The sequence below is a fragment of the Acomys minous genome, assembly GCF_964271855.1.
Source record: "Acomys minous genome assembly, chromosome: 9".
Lineage (NCBI taxonomy): Eukaryota > Metazoa > Chordata > Mammalia > Rodentia > Muridae > Acomys > Acomys minous.
Genome location: NC_140490.1, coordinates 42,551,095 through 42,572,148, shown reverse-complemented (window position 1 = coordinate 42,572,148; position 21,054 = coordinate 42,551,095). Strand labels below are relative to the sequence as shown.

At 46.2% G+C, this 21,054-nt stretch overlaps 1 protein-coding gene across 4 annotated transcripts in view; it reads right to left on the bottom strand.

The window, feature by feature from the left end:
• AUH (AU RNA binding methylglutaconyl-CoA hydratase) overlaps positions 1-21,054 on the bottom strand; it is a 93,212-nt gene that overhangs the window by 35,008 nt on the left and 37,150 nt on the right. For 2 of the 4 annotated variants that reach the window (XM_084796944.1, XM_084796941.1), the window contains 2 exons: positions 18,716-18,808; positions 16,788-16,844 (listed from right to left, as the gene is read on the bottom strand). The exons of 1 other annotated variant lie outside the window; for it this stretch is intronic. In XM_084796944.1, the coding sequence (XP_084653070.1) occupies positions 16,788-16,844; positions 18,716-18,808 (150 nt within the window). The remainder of the gene's footprint in view (positions 1-16,787; positions 16,845-18,715; positions 18,809-21,054) is intronic. One more of the 4 variants, XM_084796942.1, reaches the window with a different exon arrangement.

The window sequence follows — 21,054 nt, the reverse complement described above, 5'->3', positions numbered from 1 at the left end:
AGGCTCTGAAAGGAATACTCTGAGAGTGCACCAAAACAGCTTCCTGAAGCTGTCACACAGGCTACAACCAGAGCTGACATCAAAAGTGACTTCCTTTTTATCACATAAATTATTGGTAGCTCAAGTGCTATTTGTATTTTTAAATTTAAAAAATGAAAATTGGTAGGCTTAAATAAAAATTACCTTCAACTTTTACTTTCTCCCTCCCCCCCCCTTCTCTCTCTCTGTCTCTCTCTGTCTCTGTCTCTGTCTCTCTCTCTCTCTCTGCCTGCCCCCCCTCTTTGAAACAGGGTTCTACTGTATAGCCCTGACTAGTCTCAAACTTGCTACAATCCTCCTGTCTCAACCTCTTCTGTATTGAAATGACCTGTGTTAAGCACTACACCTGGTTTGTGATGTAGTGTCTGCGTGTGCACGCACTTTTGAGAAGCAAGCCAGATGCCCACTGGGACTCAAAGCATTTTTACTGCATGGCTCTCTGCTCAAGTGAGGAATGTGAGCACAGGGCAAAGCTGCATCCTAGATGAAATGCACTACATAGCACTTGCAAACTCCCAACATACGAACATGCACCTCTGCAACTCAGAGGTGGGAAATAACGGGCTAGGCAGTTTCAAGTGGTAGCTTTAAGCCTCTGACCCAGCACTACAGAGGCTGAGGCAGGAAGCCAGGCAAGACTCTGTCTCAAAGACACCTATAAAAACTAAGGAGAAAGCAAAGTAAAGATGCATCATAGTTGGTGGTCACTGGGTTCAGCCATAGCTCTTTCAGCAAGGAGAACACAGGGCAAAATATTTCATGGGGAAGCAAGGGTGCGTTGACTCTGGAGAGAATGAGGGCAGAAGACCAAAGCTCAGCAGACACAAAAGCACTTCAGGGAGAACCTTCATGAGAAACACCGCAGCAAGTGAGCACCTCAGCATGCCTCTCCTAAGTGGACAGATCCCAGAGAAAAAAGCTAAACATAAGAGATGTGAACTGTACCTAAGGATCACCCATGACTGCTGGCCTCTTCTTAAGGTCCCTAAAACACAGTCACAAGGAAAAACCAAAGCCTTAAAGCATCAATCACACAAAGCAGAAGCTATAACCAGGAGCTAAGAAAAACTAACTTTTTAAAAACATAGTTATATTTTTAACATAGTTTTTAACATGTTGTAACATGGCATCTAACTATGTTTAAGACAACATGTAATGTGCAAATAATAATAGTGTTATATAAAAACAAGTGGCAAGCATTCAGTTAACATAAAATGTAAGTTTATCTGCACTAAAAACAAATTTTCAGGCAAAGGGACATGTGAGTTATGAGAGAAGAGATAAAGTTAATTGTTTCCTAGTTTGGCTCAGCCACAGACTTTTCTCTTTTGTGTGTGTGTGGGGGGGGGTGTAGTAAATGCATAAACATGTAATTGAGCCCCTAACTGCAGGGAGGGCCGCCAAGACGGAGAGCTGGGGACAGCACAATGTCTGTGCAAGTGGCTACCTGAAATCTAGCTGTACAATGTTTTTCTCTGTGTGTTCCTCACAATAAAGTGATTTTAAAAACAAATACAAATAATAAACAAATTAAATACGTGAACTGTGGAGTTTAAGAATATGAATGAAAATACCAAGGGAAGAAAGACTCACTGGGCCTGTGAACAGAGGGGAGGGTGGGCAATGACAGCACAAACACAATGCTGCTCTGCACATGCAGGTGCTCAGGGAGCGCCAGAGTGTGAGCTGTGGGACAAGGAAGAGGCAACAGAGGCTGTGAGGACCAGGATGCTATGAACCTGTCAATGCTTACTCATCTGAAAACCTGGGCAAACTGCTTTCCAAGAGGCACCCACTGTGAAACGGAAATCTCAAAGTGTCAAAGTACAAAACTCAAGTGATACTTCATATAAAGCTGCAGGAAGCGATGATGCCTGTGCATTTAGAGTGCTATCTAGAGACCTGACAATAATTCTTCCAAATACTTTTTTTTAATTTATTAATTTACTCTTGTTACATCTCAATGGTTATCCCATCCCTTGTATCCTCTCATTCTTCCCTCCCTCCCATTTTCCCCTTATTCCCCTCCCCTATGACTGTTCCTGAGGGGGATTACCTCCCCCTGTATATGCTCATAGGGTATCAAGTCTCTTCTTGGTGACCTGCTGTCCTTCCTCTGAGTGCCACCAGGTTAAGATGGCATCAAGGTGACATGAAAAAACAAACCACTCGTTTATTTCATCTATAAAAACAAATTCCACTGTAAACACAGAAAATGCAGTTACAGTTTAGCTCCAGAGAGTAACACAGGGTCATCACGTATGGTTCACCCCAGGAAAGCCAAGCTGTCCATCACAGAAAACCTATCTACGTAATTCAAGTATCAAATTTCTTAACGTTAATGTCATGACATTTCCTTAGCACAGCTAAGGGGAGTGTCTGAGGCTGAAAACCACAAGAAGGGTTTTATGGTAAAACACATCTCTGTATTTGGGTTACACGTAAGACAAGAAATGTCTATGTGTTAAAAGAGCAGTACCTGTACCTTGAAACCCTGAATGCAGGTATCAAACTATTAATGACTGGTCCGTACTGGAACTTAAATCTCTATTATCTGAACCAAAATCAAGTGACATCACACAACACAGGTAAATACACTTAAGAAATCCTTTACTAGAAAGAGAATAGAGAGAAATGACACATTTTTAATTAAAAATGATAATGAAAGATAAATGAGAATTTGAACTTTCCCAAAACAATCTCTCTATACTGTTTTGTATTTCTTATCATGTGCCATTCACATCTATTTTCCTTTTTAAATGCTTCTCAAGCTAGAGTTTACCAAAATTACTTCCTTTTAGCTGAGGTTATGGTCCCGCCATCTGAACGCAAGGTCTCCCGGAGTAAGTATAGGCAGCAGGGGAGACAGAGAGTGGGGGTGGGGAGGATGTAGGACAAGACTGTGTCAGGAGGATGGACAGACTCAGGACCTGTGCAGACTGCACACAGCTGTGCTGCAGCCAGCTACCATGTCTAGTGACCTGTAGACCCAGAAATACATTCAAGGCCACTTTCTTGTGAAAAGAAAAAATAAACAAAAGGGGAAGTGAGGCATGTGACTATAAAAGGCTTATCTAGTTCCACAGATGAATCTTGCAAGAGGCAAAAGTTTCCCTTACAAACGGCACTTACACACAGTGCAGGCACTGCGGCACTGTTCACTTCGTCCACAATTCTCACAGACGGTGCTCACTTCTGAGTGACAACTGTAGACAGCAGCAAGTCCACTTCAGAGGGAAGGTGGTCCCCAACCACAGCCAGGTACCCCTGCAATCACCACCCCAGCTTGACTTCATCTTTGAGGACAGTACATCTTCAGCATGCTTTGGCAAGACTGCGAGTACATTAAACAGCAGGCCTGGGGATGTGCTCTGTCCTTTAATAGAAGAATGCAGCCTGGTGACTCTGGCATGTGACAGGTACTTGGTTTAATCCTCAGCACTGCCTAGTCCTGGCAAAAGGAATGAACTCTATCTTCAAAAAAAAAAAAAATTGCAGTTAGAGGAATTTGTAGAAACTGACACTGATCCTAAATTCATGTGTAAATGAAAAGGACCAAGAGTCAGCAAAACCACTGGCAAAAAAAAAAAGGTAGAACATCTTTTCGATGTGAGATGCAGGGACAAGCAGGTAGCAGCTTACACCATGTATAAAAAGTGACTGACAGCTAAATGTGAACCAGGTAATCAACACTGGAAGCCAGTAGTGGTCTCAGTCAGCTGGAGACAAGCCTCTTCACTAGGAGCTCCGCACAACCCACCCAGAGCAGACACCATGGGCTTTGCCAGCTTCAACACCTTCCAGTCTCTGAATGATGATGTTAAGAATATGGAAGCTGCCTGGCGGTGGTGGCGACCGCCTTTAATCCCAGCAGCGGCAGAGGTAGGTGGATCCTGAGCTTGAGGGCAGTCTGGTCTACAAAGTGAGTTCCAGGACAGTCAGGGCTACACAGAGAAACCCTGTCTCTGGAAACAATCAAACAAAACCCAAAAAGAATGCAAGTCACCTCAAAGTGGAGAAACCATCTGAAAGGCACATACTGCATAAAAGAACTTGAGAACCTGTATTCCACCTAGGTCTACATGACGGCAGCAGCGTGAGAGAGCCCACTCCAGAACAGTCTTCTCTGACCTCCACTTGTAGCCCAGATGCAAATAAATAAAACATAATTTATATTAAAAAACTGTATCCATGACATTCAATGACATGAAAATTCAGTAATAACTCAAAAGCTGGGCTGGAGGGACGTGCGGCTATTAAGGACATCAGAGTCATCTGGTTCCCAGAACCACACCGAGCAGCTCACAACCACCTACAACCTCAGCTCCAGGGAATCCAACACCCTCTTCTGTCCTCCTCTCTCCTTCTCCCTCTTGCTCTCTGTCTGTCTCCCCCACTCCCCCCCCCACACACACACAAATAATAAATCTTAAAAACAAAAGAATTCAAAAGCAAAGTAAACTGATGAAAGAAAAAAAGGAAGGAAGGAAGGAAGGAAGGGAGGAAGGAAGGAAGGAAGACGGACTGACAGACCCACGGGTAAAACCGTTGAAAGAACATCCCCAGAGACGAGACGCAGAACAGAAGCCCATTAAGGTAGTCAGCATCACACCCCTGGGCCCTAGAAATGCAGCTGGACACAACTCTCACACCTTTAATCCTAGACTCAGGACAGAGAAAGGGGGATGGCAGTCTACACAGCGAGTTCCAGGCCAGCCAGGCCCATACAGTGAGACTGTTGATAGGCAGGGCAGGAAAAGCAGTGCCACACCAGGATATGCACACCTGTGTACCTGAGAAGCCGCCACGGCAGAACTCATGCTACTGGTACCAGCTGGCAAGTCACCGACAGTATGTACTGTTTCAGTCGCAGGCATCCACCTTGGCACTGAACCACATGAAGGCTGGCAGACAACTGTTCACGGTGGCTCTACTCACAACAGACAAAAGTAAAATGAAGCAGATATCTGTCCATACAGAAAGACTGTGGACACACACAGAATTCACTACCACTTAGCAACAGAAAGGAAACTTATACTGAAATTCACAATATGGATGAACTAAAAAATAATTACGTAAGTGAACAAAGCCAAATAGAGACCACATACGTGTGAGGTCACACGATGATCCAGGAAATGAAGAGCAACCTAGGCTGTGGACATGAGAGACTGCTCACCCAGCGCTCAAGGCCAAGCTCAGGCCCTAGCAGCACCAAGAGCTCTGCTTTACGGAACTAGGGAGTAAGCCAGTGGCACTGGGCATGCTCTCTACCTCCACGGTGGTTATGGTTTCATGGCTGTGTCTACATCAGAACTTACTAAGCTGTGTATTACATACATGCTGTTTATTGCACCTTAATGATTTTTATAGTGAAGAAAAACTGCAGCAAGCACAATTAGGCAGCAACAGCACACCAGGCAACACGATCTTACTTCTCATCCTCCTGTGGGCTGGATGTTAGCATCGGCTGCTGCTGTCCCCACAGGTAGACAGGCTAGTCTGCAGACAGTAAGCATGTGTCACGTGACACTTGTGACAGCCGGGCTGCTGTGTGTGTTAACTTTATAAATGAAAGCAATGTATTCCCAATCCTCCTATTCCAAATTAGCTCACCGTCAATTCTCAGATGAAGTGCTCATGGACACACTAAAACATCCTGCTGAGCTAACTTTGCAAGGCTCACACTTCACACTGGAGGCACAAGAGAACCAGAAAACCAGCACCAAAGGCTGGGGGAGTAGTTCACTTGACAGATCACTTGCCTAACACGAGGGCAGCTGCAGGCAGGGCTAACGTACTTTACTTTACTGTCTTTATATAAAAGTATTTTAACTAACTGTTCAAACAAGCTTGGCTCTCAAACATCTGCTTTCTACTATACTTCTCATTTATTAACCTTTACACATAGGCACTGTGCCATATAAATATGCAAATAAGGTTGCTGTGATCACAGCTGGACAAGAGAAATGTAGCAGGCCACTCACAGAATGAGCAATCTACTTTTAAATGTTTGTTATTATGAAGTGTGTGGTACATAAATGCAGACACACATGGGCACCACAGTGAGAGTGTTTCGGGGCCAGAGGATAACTTCGGGGGGTTGATTCTCTTTTCCACATTTATTGGGTTTCAGGAACTGAACTCAAGTAGCCAGGCTTTTGCAACAAGTGCTTTTACCTTTAGAGCCATCTTGCTGACCCAAATAACCTGCTTTTCAAACAGCAAGTTACTAGATGTTGAAAACAAGAAGAAAAAAATGATGTTGAGAGTAGACACTAACAGCACTGCCTTCTCCAGAGTGCAGTTCACATACTCAAGACTCCCATGAGCTCCTGCAGCCAAGCCCTCAGTCTCCAACACTGGGGAACAAGTATGTGGCTTCTGGAGATTTCAAAATTCCACATGCTTTTATATCTATTCAATATATATAGCTCATTTTTTAGCTCATTTTTGCATAATTTTTTAGGATGAAATCAAAGTTCTTTATTATTTTTTTGCACATAGCTGTCAGCTCTACCAAAACTAAACCATGCCCTTAGAAGGCACCCATGCAGCTTTGTCCAATATGCCTAGATGTGGCTGTGTCCATCAACTATTGATGCACTGAGTCTGAGACACAAATTCTGTTCACTTTCCTGATCTGATAATTACTCACTTCACCTTCATTCTTTTGTGTGTGGAGGAGGAGTGGGAGGTATTGAAACCTAGCCTAGAACTGAGAGCAATTCTCCTGCCTCAGAATACTGAGGGCTGAGATAATGGGCTTCACCCTTGGGTCTAGCCTAGCCATCCTTTCTGGGTGTGGTGCCCCTGGCTGAGGGTTCCTCTGCTGAATTAAGATATAAGTAGTGGCCTTTTCTAGTACTCACCCTAGCTCCCAAATAATTGTAACACAGCGACCTATTAGATTTATTCAACAAGCTTTAAGCACTGTAAGTGGGCAGGTAGTCATTCGTCTATTCTAACCCAATTATGCGAGTCTGGCTACTTTCCAGCCACGTGCCCTTTTACTTGCTGTCTCAGTCTTGCCTTGGCCTTCTGCTGCAACTCTCTGTCCTCATGTCAAATTTCCTTGTCCTCCTCGTGGACTTTTTTTCCTTCTCTTCCTTCCCTGAGACCCCCTTGATTGGGACAGGAAGTCCTGCCTCCTATCTCCTCTGCCCAGTTATTGGCTGTCCAGCTTCTTTATTAACCATCCAGAGATACTTTGGGGGCATTGTTTACACAACACTGATGCAAGAGATTCCTCATAGAAATGACAATACTCATATCCAGACTGCAGCTAGATCTCCTGGCACAGAAATCAGCATCTGACTACACATTGCACAAGACCATGCCCCAACACTCCTCTTTAGCATTTTCATATCTCCACTGTCTCCGCACTATAGTTTCTGGTGAGGAACCAGCCATTCTAACCGCTGCTTCCAGCTTGGGAGAAAATGTTATCTGCAGTCCAGCAGTACAAACGATGGATCTGACTGCAGCCCTGTGCTGTACCTCACTGGGGTCCACCTGCTTTTACCTACAGACCTGCTTTATCGCTGCTCTTGGCTTTGTCTGCTCTCATCTAATTTCTCAGTTCTCAGGTATGATGTCTTTCTTTCTTTCTTTCTTTCTTTCTTTCTTTCTTTTTAATATTCTTTTCCTCTAGAACCTTTGGAGGCATAAACATTAACCCTTTCAGCACCACTATGACTCACTTTCTTAATCCTATCTTGCTTATTTTTCCTGTGCTTCTGACTGAGTAAATTTCTGCAGACCTGTCTACCTATTTATACCTCAGGCTCACTCTCCTCCTTCAGCTGTATTTGGCAACTCCATCTCCTTGCTGTAGTTTTCTCAGTCCTGCCATTTCTGTTTGTTGGTCCAGGCTGAACCACCCTACCAATCTGAATCGCCTACTCTTTGGTGAGCAAACACCAGACTTTTGAGATTTGAGGCACCTTGGATTTCAACTTTTCAGAGTCCACATAAGCGCTCCACAATCAGAACTGAAACACTCCCAACCCCACCATTTTGGATAAAAGATATTCAACTGATGTTTTACATCTTTCAGCTATTTTCTGAAACTTTTCTATACTTCAGTGACTTCTGTGTTCAAAATGCACTAAAAGCACTAGACTCCAGGTGTCATGTGACAGATGCCTTAGCAGCTAAAGGACCATGGTCTACTCCAAGCCCTGACCACTGTTTCCTCCAACAAGACCTGAGATAAACAGGCTCTCCTCCTCTGAGAGGCCAGGGTAGTTCTCTCTTATCCAGAGGGAACACCTCGTGAGCTACCCCAACAAGTAGGCATGTGCTCTGGGAACCTGGGATGCCTAACCTCGTGATCGTCTACAGCCTCCTGCCACAGCCTCATGTCCGCTGTGTCCCCATATGGTGAATGCGTCTATGATGAGCTGTGCCATTTTCACCAGACTAGGGAAGGAAGGTGTTAATTTCTGGGCTCAGGATCCTTTAGACCAGGTTAGTAGACAGTGAGGAAAACAACAAATCCCGTGTTTTTATTCCCAGTCTAGACTGTGTCTTGTCTTTGGCATTTGTGCCACCAACCAGAAACTTAAGATTAAGACAGCATTTAGATAGTTAATAACCATTTTTAACCAAGCAATAATATCCAAAACAGTGTTCTTGGCTGAGTCCCATATCTCAGGAGAAGGCAACTTCTCTTTCCAAAACCCTTGGCGCATGTTCCACTATGTTCCCATCCAACCTGCCAGGACATTTTTCTAGACTCGTCTTTAAAGTACACCCAGCATCTGACCACAGGCCTAGCTCAGCACAAGCATCCCAGGCCAGCCCATACCACTCTTAACTAGGCCACTGGCTCTGGTTTCCTGCTTCTTGCCTTGGCCTCCCGCTGTCCACTTCAGGACACTGACAGGAAACCTCTAACACTGCTGACTCAGCTGCCGTGGGCCCATTCTCACACGGGGTAAAGACTGAAGCCATTATGCCATGGCCAATCCCTGGGCGACTTAGCCTCTAGTGCACCCTGCTGTGGCTGCGAGCACTCTCCACATCAGCCCTTCTTTCCGGGTGCTGACTCTGTCTCCTCCAGATCGGTTAAGCTTTAAGCCTAACTCCTGTGGGACCCTCTCAGTGAGGGCACCTGCTGGCCTCCTCACTGCAAAGTCCCACCCGCCTCAGACCCTGTCCCCCTTTTTTCTCTGCAGTATTTTCTACCACAGGGACAGGCTCCTGCTCTGCTCCAGGGCTAGAAATAACAGTCTGTGGTGACTTTGTAATTTGTTCCTTCACAGCTATAACCATTGTCTACCACAATGCAGGCCCCAAAAACTGTTAGTTAAGTATACAAATACACCTGGCACATGGGAACAGAACAGGAGCATAATGTGATGGAGGAGGGGCCAGAGAGCCATACTAGCCTTGTCAACTAGGATCAACTGACTCTTCAGGAAGCCTCACGGGAATCACACTATTTTCACGAGACTCAGGACTGAAGTCAGGAAACAGCCTCACTCCCTCTCACTTCCTTCTTCTCTCTCTCTCTCTCTCTCTCTCTCTCTCTCTCTCTCTCTCTCGCTCTCGCTCTCGCTCTCGCTCTCGCTCTCTCGCTCTCTCGCTCTCTCTCCAGTGCAGACTGAACTGAGGAAGCGATGCTGGAGGGCATTTCAGAAAGCATGCTGACAGCTCTCTACTAAAATATTCAGAAAGGCGCCTACATGGAGCACGCTAGCATTAGGCCTGCAAGGCTGCCCACCCTTCACAGCTGGGAAAGGCCTGCATTACTAAGCCTCTCAGGTCTTAGTTTGCTGCTTGCTGCAGGGCTCTCCTTCCTGAATGACCTTATCCCTTGGCTTTGGCACAGACCTCTTGCTATTTATGAAAATCCAGCTCACCCTCCCAGGATAAAGATGACTCAGGGCTGAGGAGACTCAGAGATAAGCTCAGATTCTGATGTAAATTCTAGGGGAACTGCAACAAAGATTATAAACAGAGCTTCCCAAATCAGGGCTGTGTTAGCAACAAAACACACTTAGAGGATTTAAATGTCAGTCATTACCTCACAGACTCGCCCTAACATAGAGTTCCTGGAAAATATGCCAAGCACACAGCTAGCCAGTGCTCATCCTGGACAGCGGAAAGAACAGAACTTGGGGTGGGGTGGGGGGCAGGGGGGCAGCTCTTTTTCTGGCTCTGTAGAACTTGAGCACTACAATACAGCCTCACCCTGTCAGTTTGCAAAGAGGATGCTAACTCACTTCTTTAGCCAGGTGACAACCCTCTGGAAAGGTAGACTAGCCAAACATTGTCACGCGACGAAGCATCAAATACAACACGACATCTCCTTTTGGCATTTGCGGCAACTTTTCAACCTAAACTCAAGCATGCAGGAATGCTAACTGAAGCCAGTGCGTGAGTTGAGCCAACTATGGCAGTTCTCCCTGCAGTCCCAGCACTGGGAAGATGAGGAGTTTGAGGCCAGCACAGGCTCTAGAGTAAATTCTGGGCCAGCAGGACACTAGAGACCTTCTGTGGGCACTAGTGATATGGCTATTAATAATACATCAAACCCTTAAAAAGACAAACAGATAGTCTTCAAAGTTATCATGGGGAGGAGGGTGAAGGAAGAGGGAAAGGAAGGGCAGTGGCGGGATAAAAATGTTAATAAGTTTTACTTAGTCACACCCACAGTATAGGCCAAGAGTACGTGCAGTTTTTAAGATAAAGTGATAGTCTCACAAAAGAAAGAACCGGTAAGTGTGCAGGTAAATTCTACATCAACTTGATACAGGAACGACTTTGCCGGGTAGTGGTGGCGCACACCTTATTTCCAGCACGTGAGAGGCAGAGTTCACAGCCAGTCTAGTTGACAAGGTGAGTTCCAGGACAGGGAGGACTACACAGAGACATCTTGTCTCAAACAACTGAAAAACAAAACAAAAAAGACCCAAGATAAAGTCATCTGGGCAGAGAGGAAAAACTTCAATTGAGAAAACGCCCCCACCAGATGGGCCTGTGTAGTAAGAATTGTGTTATTTTCGTTTCATTAAAGAACACAGAAATATTATGGGAATATGTTTTTGTTTTAATCCCAGGCGTGGGGATATGGGGGATGCTTCGCAGCAGCTGACTATGATTTGCCTCATGCTGTAGCAGAGGTGTGTTTTTGCCAGCTGCAGATAGTTTCTGCGAGTGTGTGACATTTGGAATTCTGGGGACTTTTCAGAGGGTACATAAATGCTAGGGCCCCAGAGAGGTGTGGGTTGCTGATGGCCGGTTGCAAGCTGTTGAGTGCGATTTGTTAAGTAGTAGTGCACAGAGAAACTAGAAGAAATTAGGTATGCTGATGGAGAAGATCAAACGTGCCCCAGGGAACTTGGAGCTCCTAACCAGCAGGAAGCACTCTGACAGTAACACCGCACCGCGCTCCTCTACCCTTCTCTCCTATCCAGTGTTAGGGGGTTGAAAGGTGGAAGAGAAGGGGTAAAGAAGGGTGGAAGAAAGAACCCACCAAGTAGCAAACTACATACAAGCCTGTGGTCAATCCGACAGTGCAGGTTCTTGACTGAGGTGAGAGGGCCTAGTCCACAGTGAGTGCTGCTGTCCTCCTCAGTTCTGGATGCTACAGGAGAGCAGGCTGAGAACTCCACAGAGAGGAAGCCAGTGAGCAGCAGTCCTCTGTGGTTTCTGCTTCGGTTCCTGCCTCCAGGTTCCTGCCCTGACTTCTCTATGACAGACTTATAAGCTGTCCAGACTTAAAAGCTCCTCACGTTGCTTTTGGACACACACACACACACAGAGACAATCTTTATCACAGCAATAGAAACCCTGACTACGACCCTGTTAAAGGACAAAGAATGTACCAGTATCAATAATAGGATACCTGGACACCCTGGAAAGAGGCCACCATCACTGTGCAGGTGTCCTTACAAAAGTTGCACCAGCTCAACGTCTAGGAGTCTGAGCTCCGTCTCTTCTTCAGCTGACGCAGCTCCCAGGGGAGGGTTGCCCCAATCCCTGATGAAGCTGAGTGGCCCACTGCCCCTCACGGCCCTGCAGCTCACTGCCCTCTGCTGTGGCAGTCCACTCCCCACCCCCCCCCCACACACACACACATACCAAGAGCTATGACTAGCCCTTAAGCAGCAGGCCACTAAAATTCTAAGGCTGCCAGCCCCTCCTTCCCACCCTGGGGCTGTGGAGACAGGAGTCAAAATGATGGCTCCTGTCAGACCCTCAGTGGGAGCTATCCATGGTGACTATTCCTGCCTCAGCTGATTGCTATGGAAACTGACACCTTTCTGCCTCAGAATGCCTATTGCTGCCACCATGGGAACTGTCCATGAGAACAATCTTTCCTTCTTCAGCCCACTGCCTTCACAGTGGACTCTTTGTAAAATTTGGACTCTCTTCATACTTTATAAGCCCTCAAGGCAGAAAAGTGGCCAGGCCCCTGCCTGAGGAAGTTCTAGCAGCCAGGCTCCTCCCCAAGACCTTTGTAACCTTCTCCAGTCCCTCAGCAGGACTCATCCCAGATTATGCTAATTTGAGGTGAAAAGTGTGAACTACAACCCACCAATCCCTGATTAAGAGAACTGACCGATCTCTGATCTTCCCACTAAAATTTACCAATCCCTGAGGAGAAGCAACCAATCCCAGAACAGGAAACCCAACAAATCTCTGAGCTCCCCAAGCCCACGGTTTGTAATCTCACCAATCCTCACTCTGGGATTTTCTGCCCTAAAGAGCTCCACCCCCTAAGAACCCCTATATAAAGGCTGTGTCTGCCCAGTTCTCTGCTGTCTCCTCCCAGGAGCAGAGGCAGCCACTCCTGGATTCATCCCTCCTCTCCTGGATTCTCCAATAAATCTCTTTTAAGAGACTTACTGTCGGGTGTGACTCTTTCACTGGAGGAAGAGAAGAGAAGATGCAGGGAAGGAGCAGAGGTCAGCCTCCTAGGCTCCTCAGCTCCTCAGGGGTTGAGTTGGAGCAACCCTCCCCTGTGAGCTGTGTTGGCTGGAGAAGGAGCAGGGCTCAGGCTCCAAGGCTCCTCAGCTGCTTAGTGGTTGGGGTAATCCTCCTCCAGGAACTATAACATCTCTGCTGAAGAGCAGGCCTCCTGTCAGAGCTGTGTGGTTCCCGGACTCCCATGTCCTAGGATACCTTTCCTCAGAGCTGTGTTGTTCCTGGGCTTCCGAGGCCCAGGACACCCTTCCATCCGAGTACAAGAAAGGCAAACATTTGGTGCCATGACTCGAATACCCTTCTCTTGGATCAGAGCTGGAATACCTTCCCAGGCCGTGGAGTTGGGGGTTTCCTGGATACCTGATCAGGAAGGCAGGCCAAACCCCAAACAACAACAGACTGTCCTTCTGATCTCTTTTAGCTCTTGTCTGGGAAAAAAAGAAAAAACAGACAAAACTGACATTTATAGCCCAGTCTTTCTTGAAGACTGTCCCACTGGGCACAATTTCTGTGGTGACCAGGGAAACCTGTTAGTCACTAAGAACTAAAAAAAAAAGTAAATGTAGGGAGTTTTTACGGTTAATAAAATGGCCACAGAAAAGGCAGGTATCTCATAACCTCTCTCAAATACAGCAAAAATCATTAATTTAAAAAGCAGAACTTTAAACACCTATCTTATCTATTAGTGTGTACTTGCACATGCATGCCAGGGGCCAGAGGACAACTCCTAGAAGCTGTTCTCTCCATCCACCCGAGACTCCGGGATCAAAGTCAGGAGTGAATCTTGTTATAGGCTGAACCATCTCGCAGGCCACCAAATGCTTTAAAATCAATCTTCTCAGATGACACTGTCCACGAGAAGAAAAGGGGAAAGGAGACCCATGAGCAGTATAATGACAGAGGGCAATTTCCCACATGGTCTCAGACTCATCCCTTTAAAAGTGCCTTATTTTAAGAACCAAAATAGTAATGTACATGTGCCACATGCAAGATCTGATCTTGGCGAGTCAAGGAGAAACAAAACCCCTGTCGATGTGGAACTGCGCCCTACCAGCACACTGTGGGGTGAGCCACAAACTCACTGAAGGCTTCACAGTCAAGGAGCCGCTGAAACGCAGACTCAATTACAAAATAACACAACAGAGCTCTGTCTCTCACAAGGAGATGATGAGGAAAGCATCAGTGCACTCAAGTTTTATTATAAATGTCTGAGTGAAAGTTAGGAGACTAATTCTATTCATAAAAAGCACAGTCCAGCTGGGCAGTGGTGGTATATGTCTTTAATTCCAGCACTCAGGAGACAGAGGCAGGTGGATCGCTGTGAGTTCAAGGCCAGCCTGTTCTACAAAGAGAGTCCAGGACAGCTAAGGCTACACAGAGAAACCCTGCCTCAAAAAAAAAAAAAAAGAAAGAAAGAAAGAAAGAAAGAAAGAAAAAAAAAAAGAAAAAGAAAAAACAGTCTAAATGTAGTCAAATCCACAAAAAAAAAACCAAAAAACAAAAAAACAGATTCTGATCAAAGGGTCTACTATGACAGGCCCTAAAAGAACTTAGTGTATTAGAGAAAATTCTAATTTCTCAGCCTCCACCTTAGTACAGGCGGAGGTGACGGACACCATTACATGGTCTCCCGGGCTGTGCATTGTCATTCTGGCCCACATTAATCCAAACAGTGATTCTCACGCAACCACTCCATCTCCTACTGTGCTCAGGGAGCGCCTCATGCTCAAGACGCAGTCAATACCCAAATCAGCATCACCCACCACCAGTGATGTTTGTAGGCCCGTCAGACACACTGCTTACATGTCACTGGGAGGCCACTGCCATTTCATAAGCAGCTGTGATAAATGACCACAAACTTAGTGCTAAACAACAGAAAGGTGTTCTCTCATGCTTCTGAAACCCAACTATGGCATGTGCTCAGCTGGGAATGGGGGCTCATGCCAGCCTATCAGGGATACACTGTGACAACTCACTGAAAGTCAGGACATATGCCAACAGACACACACAATAAGAGCCTTGAAAGAAAAGGGAAGAGAGATGGGGAGAAAGGAGGGAGAGCAAGAAACTTCAGACCCTGCAGTAAGACAGAGCTGCTCAGTGTCAGGGAAGAACCCATTCCTGTCCTTGCCCTCGGCTTCCAGAGCCTGCGCCCCGTCTTCACATGACTTCTGTTTGTCTGAGTCTCTGCTTTCGAGGACTCTGTGTCATTAAGTTTAGGGCTCACTCAGATGACTTCCTCTCAAGACCTTTTATCTCCATGCATGATGGCCCCTTTTTCCCACATGAGGTGACATTTACAGGTTCCAGATTGACACACGTGGTGGGTGGAGGACACAGGCAAACCCTACCCTTCTAGGATGGGTACATCCTAACTACCGGTCGATCTTTACTCAAAAGAAAATGAAGGCTGGGACACAGCCAGGTCGCAGACCTCTAGCAAGCATGCTTGAGGGCCTGGGTTTGTCCCCAAAACTATGAAAAGACAAGTCCCAAACATATCAGATCACACTTTCTTAATTCAGTTTTACTTCAAAGTATTATCTACAGATTGGCCCACTCTCTTATGGGTCTTTTTCCTGGCATCTGCCTTGTCCACTGTAAAGAAGGCAAGAGTGGCAAAAGAGGCACATGAAAGCAGACAGGCAGGCTGGCCGCAGGATTACTGTTCTCAGGGTTGACAAAATGAGTGTTCTGCTCTGGGCAGACTTCACCCTCCCTATCCCGTCCTTACTCAGATGGAGACTCTTCAAGTAGGGTTAAGCAGGCAGAGGACCTACAGATATGAACAGGCTGCATGCTAGCCACTTCATTCATATGCTAATAAGCTGTCCTTATATGTGAAAAGTTCCAAAGGAGAGTACTATAGTGTAATGCACCCATCCTAAAATGGCACCTTTCTCAAAGAATGACATTACAAAATGGGCATGTCTAAAATTTTTCTCACTCACAAGAGCAAAGCATTCAGATTTGGGAGGAGGACAGACATAGCATTTCATTATCAATGTTGGCAAAGTAAGGTTTTTTTGTTCTGTTTTATTTTTTGTTTTTGCTTTGTTTTTTGTTTGTTTTTCAAGACAGGGTTTCTCTGTGTAGCCTTGGCTCTCCTGTACTGACTTGGTAGACCAGGCTGGCCTCAAACTCACTGAGATACACCTGCCTTTGCCTCCCAGAGTACTGGGATTACAGGTATGCACCCCAGAGCTGGCTACAAAGTACATTCTTAAATGACTTTTAAAAAGGAAAGGCCCCGCCCTCAACCCATCCCACCCCACCCCCCTGAGAACAGACACCACTGTTGTCCTGCTGTGCAGATTTAGGTGAGGCAATACAAGAGTAGTTTAAACCCAGCATGTCCGAAAAACTGAATCCTCTGAAACTGGGAGCCCAGGCCAACCTTTCTTCCCTACACACTGCTTGCCTCTGGTGTTTTGTCACAGTGGCCAAACTGAGGAGCAGCAGGAGCACCTGCGTTCCCCTATGCTCAAGGTCTGACTGCATACCTGACACTCTGGGATAAGTGAATATATGTTCAAATGCACACAGCAAAGTTTCTCACCAGCTGGGATTCTGTAAGGAGACGGTGCAAGCGGTGATACCAACTGAGACTGTACAACGGCACAGAAAGCAAGCAAGTGCAGGCTAATTCTCACAGGCCAAACAGAGAGGAGCAGGGACTTTGCTGGATGCACAGCAGCACAAAATCTGCCTCTCTACCCAACTGCTGCCTTTGCCACAGACAGGGCTGTGCCCTGCACCCGTATCTGGGGACAAATCAAGAACACCAAGAGACAGGAGTGAGCAATTCATACCTCCACCAGGAATGATTGCCAACTTTGTTTCAACCAGGCCCATTTTTGCAGAGGAAGCTAAAAAGAAATAAAGAGAATTAAATGACAGGCATGTCATCGCTTTGCAGTATGACAACTTGAAAAAGTAGGAGTCTCTAAAATCATTGTTCACTAATTAAATTGATGCCACAACCTTTAAGAAATTACTTTAAAAAATTTTTTGTTATGAAAACACATAATCATTCAAAATGATCCTCTACCCACCCACTCCACCACCACCCCTTAGGAGAACACATGACATTTTCAGTTCCAAACTGCTTGGCAGTGAGCTATGTCCCAGTGGTCAAAGCCTAGAGTGGTAATTCCATCTTGGGATCTGATGTTGCCAGCTCATGAAGGCCCAAATGCCACTAATGACTCAGGATCAAGGGAGACTTCCACTGACAGGTACAGATTCCTTAGCTGCCCCACAGACCCCAGACCAAACAACTCAACGTGCTATCAGATAAGGCAAAGGCTCAAGGCCAAGTGTCCCCATACTTTCTGACAAAGGGCCCCACAGCCTAACTGTCCCTTGGGCTGTTTCCCACCGTCTACTGCCTTTCTGAATGGGCTGCATGCGCCAAAAACTCACCTTTCCCCAGTACAGGAAAGAAACCAGTGAAGATCATCACAACAAGATAGGGACCCAGAATAACATGGGGAAAGGGAAAGCACCCAGCACAGCAACCCTCGGCTCAAGATGTGGCCCCATGAAGTCTCTAAACAGCAAACTAAACTCCACTGCCTCGGCTCCTACCATGTAGCCACAACAGAAGTGACAGCATGAAGCAGGATGGAACTGTGATGACCCTCTGCTGCCCAGTCCACCCACTTCTCAGTGCTGAGACAGAGGGCACAGTGTGCTGACACTCTGGAAGACAGTGCCCAGAATAAAACACAGGGCAGAGTGTACACACTTGCTAGGAGCAGGTCAAAAGCATGGGCTGTGAGTCACAGCCGGGGCTCAAACCCCAGCTCCCTCATATCCTCCTCTCTGTCCCTATCTCCTCCAGACACTCTCACCCACATACCCACTGGATTTCCAAGAGAGAAAGAAGGAGAGGGGGAGGAAGGGAGAGGGATGGGGGGGAGGGAGAGATGGAAGGGGCGGCTGGCTGGCTGACTCACCACGCAAAGGGCCACTGGTCAGTACCCAGCTCTTTTCACAAGTCCCTCAACAGGAGCTCAGAACCACTCGAAAAGAGGAAACTTCAAAGCAATGAAGTTGTCACTCGTGGAACAAAGTTGCTAAGTCCTGGACCATACATGTTTACTAACTGACCCTGTGGGTCAGATGCACACAGCTACAGTCACCGTTCTATTTTAAATAGAGGAAAATTCTTTCTAAAGAGGGCAGCCCTAGGGCCCTAAAACTGATGTCTGACTCAAATTCAGGTGTCTCTTCCCATTGAGGCTGAGCTAGGGATGACAAAAGAGCTTCCTAAGCAGGACTCTCAAACACTAGGCCCAAAGGGCTCCCCTCAGTGGAACTGCAAACAGCGGCCTCCAGGGGAAATGTTTTTAATGCTCTACCCAGCAGGAAGGAGAGCAGAAATGTATGTGTGTGCACTAGGGCCAGACCTAGGACCCATCCTCCCAGGCTTCCCCATCCTGCAAAACAGCAAACTTCACTACAAGACTCACATAGTGTTCTCTGTGTTCTGATCTTATTTAGCTCTCCCTCACCACTCTCCCACACCTCCATGCCTCATGCCAGAGTCTTTCTATGTCTTTTTCTTTTGTCTAGATTCTACATATGAGAGAAAATCTAATGTCTTTCCAAGTCAGGCTTATTTCAATAAACATGTAAATCTCCCAACTCATTGATTTTCATGCAGATAACATCACTTTATAGCGCTTTAACCCAAGCTCCTTTTTAAAATTATGTTAACAAGATTAATTCTCACCTGCTACTCGAATGTCGCATGCTAAAGCCAGCTCAAGACCCCCGCCTAGGGCAAGTCCGTCTATGGCTGCGATGGTGGGCACAGGAAGGTTAGCTGAAACAGACAAAGTGTACCTCCTTCACTCAGAGTGACTGCTCTCTGCACAGTGCATTTCAGAGCATATTTTTAACAGGGTGTCATATGGAGACTTTATGCCTTTCATCTTTCAATAAAACACAAGCATCCCCAATATTCCTCAGAACCTTTATGTGACAATGGCAGATAGTCCACCTATGAATGGGGAACACCTTTGAACCTCCTATATTCCTGAACTACCTTCAAGACTGTTTTATTGGACTCTATAACTTCATAATCTGAGAGCCTAAAGTCTTTTATAAGATGGTTAGTTCATACAAGTTCAAGTTGGCATAATTTAGGCAGCATTTTGGAACTCCTGAGCCTTTATGGACTTGGTGCTTAGAATACAATCTCAAGACATGACATCTCCTCAAAGAAACACACAGTGCAACTGGCCCAGAGGGCACAGACCAGGCACCACCACCAAGGAAGAGTGGTATAAAGGCTCCATCCACAACCCTCTCTGGCTCTGAGATCCTGACCAGAAGTAGATGTGGGAAGAGGCAGCATTCACAGAACCTACAAGAGAGTATTTCTGAAGTTTCTACAGTAGCAGGTTTCCTTCCATATGGATTTTCAAAGGCCTCTGTATTATCCCTCCCCTACCCCCCATTTAAATCTCCAGTTCCATTACTCCCTCTTTTCCCTTCCTACCACCGGCTTTCTGTCCCCCTTCCCTTGAACTACACACTCATAGCGCTTTCCCCACTGTACTGACTTCTATTGGTACTCTAATCTCCACACACATATCAACAATCTTACCCGGGGTGGAATCCTGTGAGCTGCAAAAGCAACTGGCCTGGCAAGACATGCTTGCCCACTGGCTCAATAATGTCATGAATGTTATTGTAGTAAATGACTACTCTCTGATAAAGCCCACTCCACAGGAGACGACACATGCCACGTACTGCTAACTGGGCCCAAAACCTATGGCTGGCTAAGTCACAGGCCACAGGAGGGAAGCTAATACAGTTATTCCCCTAAGTGGCCATAATAATAAATTGTGCCCTACGTTCTTATCATTATATCCAAAGATGAGTACCTCTCTCCACCTTCACCAGAAGATCTTCTTCTTGCAGTAGATGAAGATTAATAGAGAGACCCACAATTGGTCAACGTGTAGAGAGTAAGGCTCAAAACAAAACATCTCTTTCATACCCCAGAGCTCAAGAATCATTGTGGAAGAAGTGACAGAAAGACTGTAAAAGCCAGCGGCCATAGACGTCTGCAGCGAACCATTTGCTGGACCCAAGGCCACTCCACACATAGGGGAGAAACTCACGAGGCCCCACCTCTAGCAACTGATGGCTGCGGTGGGGGGTGGGGGGGTGTCAGCTTTTGGCAGGGATACAGGCACTACAAGGCCTGTTCCAGAAGGTGGTCCTACCCATGTACATTTGGGTAGCACTCAGGGTGGGCGGCGCATAAAGTTGAGAGGGAAGGGAGGAGATGGAAATGGATTTGATCAAAACATATTCTCTGATGCCTGCAGAGATGGCTCAGCAGCTAAGCGCACTGACTGCTCTTGCTGAGGATATGAGTGCTTCATTAGGTGCCTCACAACCACCTATTTCCCTTGTAAGAGCGGTAGGTGACCCCAGGAACTGCTCAGTTTAATATGCCCTTGTCATTACTTTTTTCTGGTTTTCAGGTGAAATTCACAAAACACACTTGTAGTATTCACCTTGTCCTTGTTGGAGACAGTGACTGTCTGACATTCCCCACAGCATGCTCATGGGCAGCAGCATCTGAATCTGTCCCGTCCTTCAAGGCCAAGCCTCCTCTCACTCAGTTCTCAGGCAACACAGAGGAAGCATGGCCTGTGTGACAGCCCTTCCTCCCAAGCCTTCCAGACTGACAGCACGGCAGATTCCTACACACAGGAATGAGTGGGACTTGGTGACCTTCAAGAGCTGTGTAGACGTTACAAAAGGCCAAGAAATGAGCCTGTGTTGGGGTTTGGGGAGTGACAGTGGGGCCTTTACAACGCCATACTGTTTGGTATGAAGTAGCCACCTTCACTTCTCTTTTTCAGTCTGCAGAAAACATTCTCTTTCATAATATTTCTAGGAAAGAGTCATTTTTTTTCCAACAAACTAATAAAGAAATATATCCTGTTATAATTTGTAAAGCTTTCACTAGTGAATGCTTGTTTTTTTTGTGTGTGCTTTGTTTGTTTGTTTGTTTGTTTTAGAGACAGGGTCTCTCTGTGTTAGCCTTGG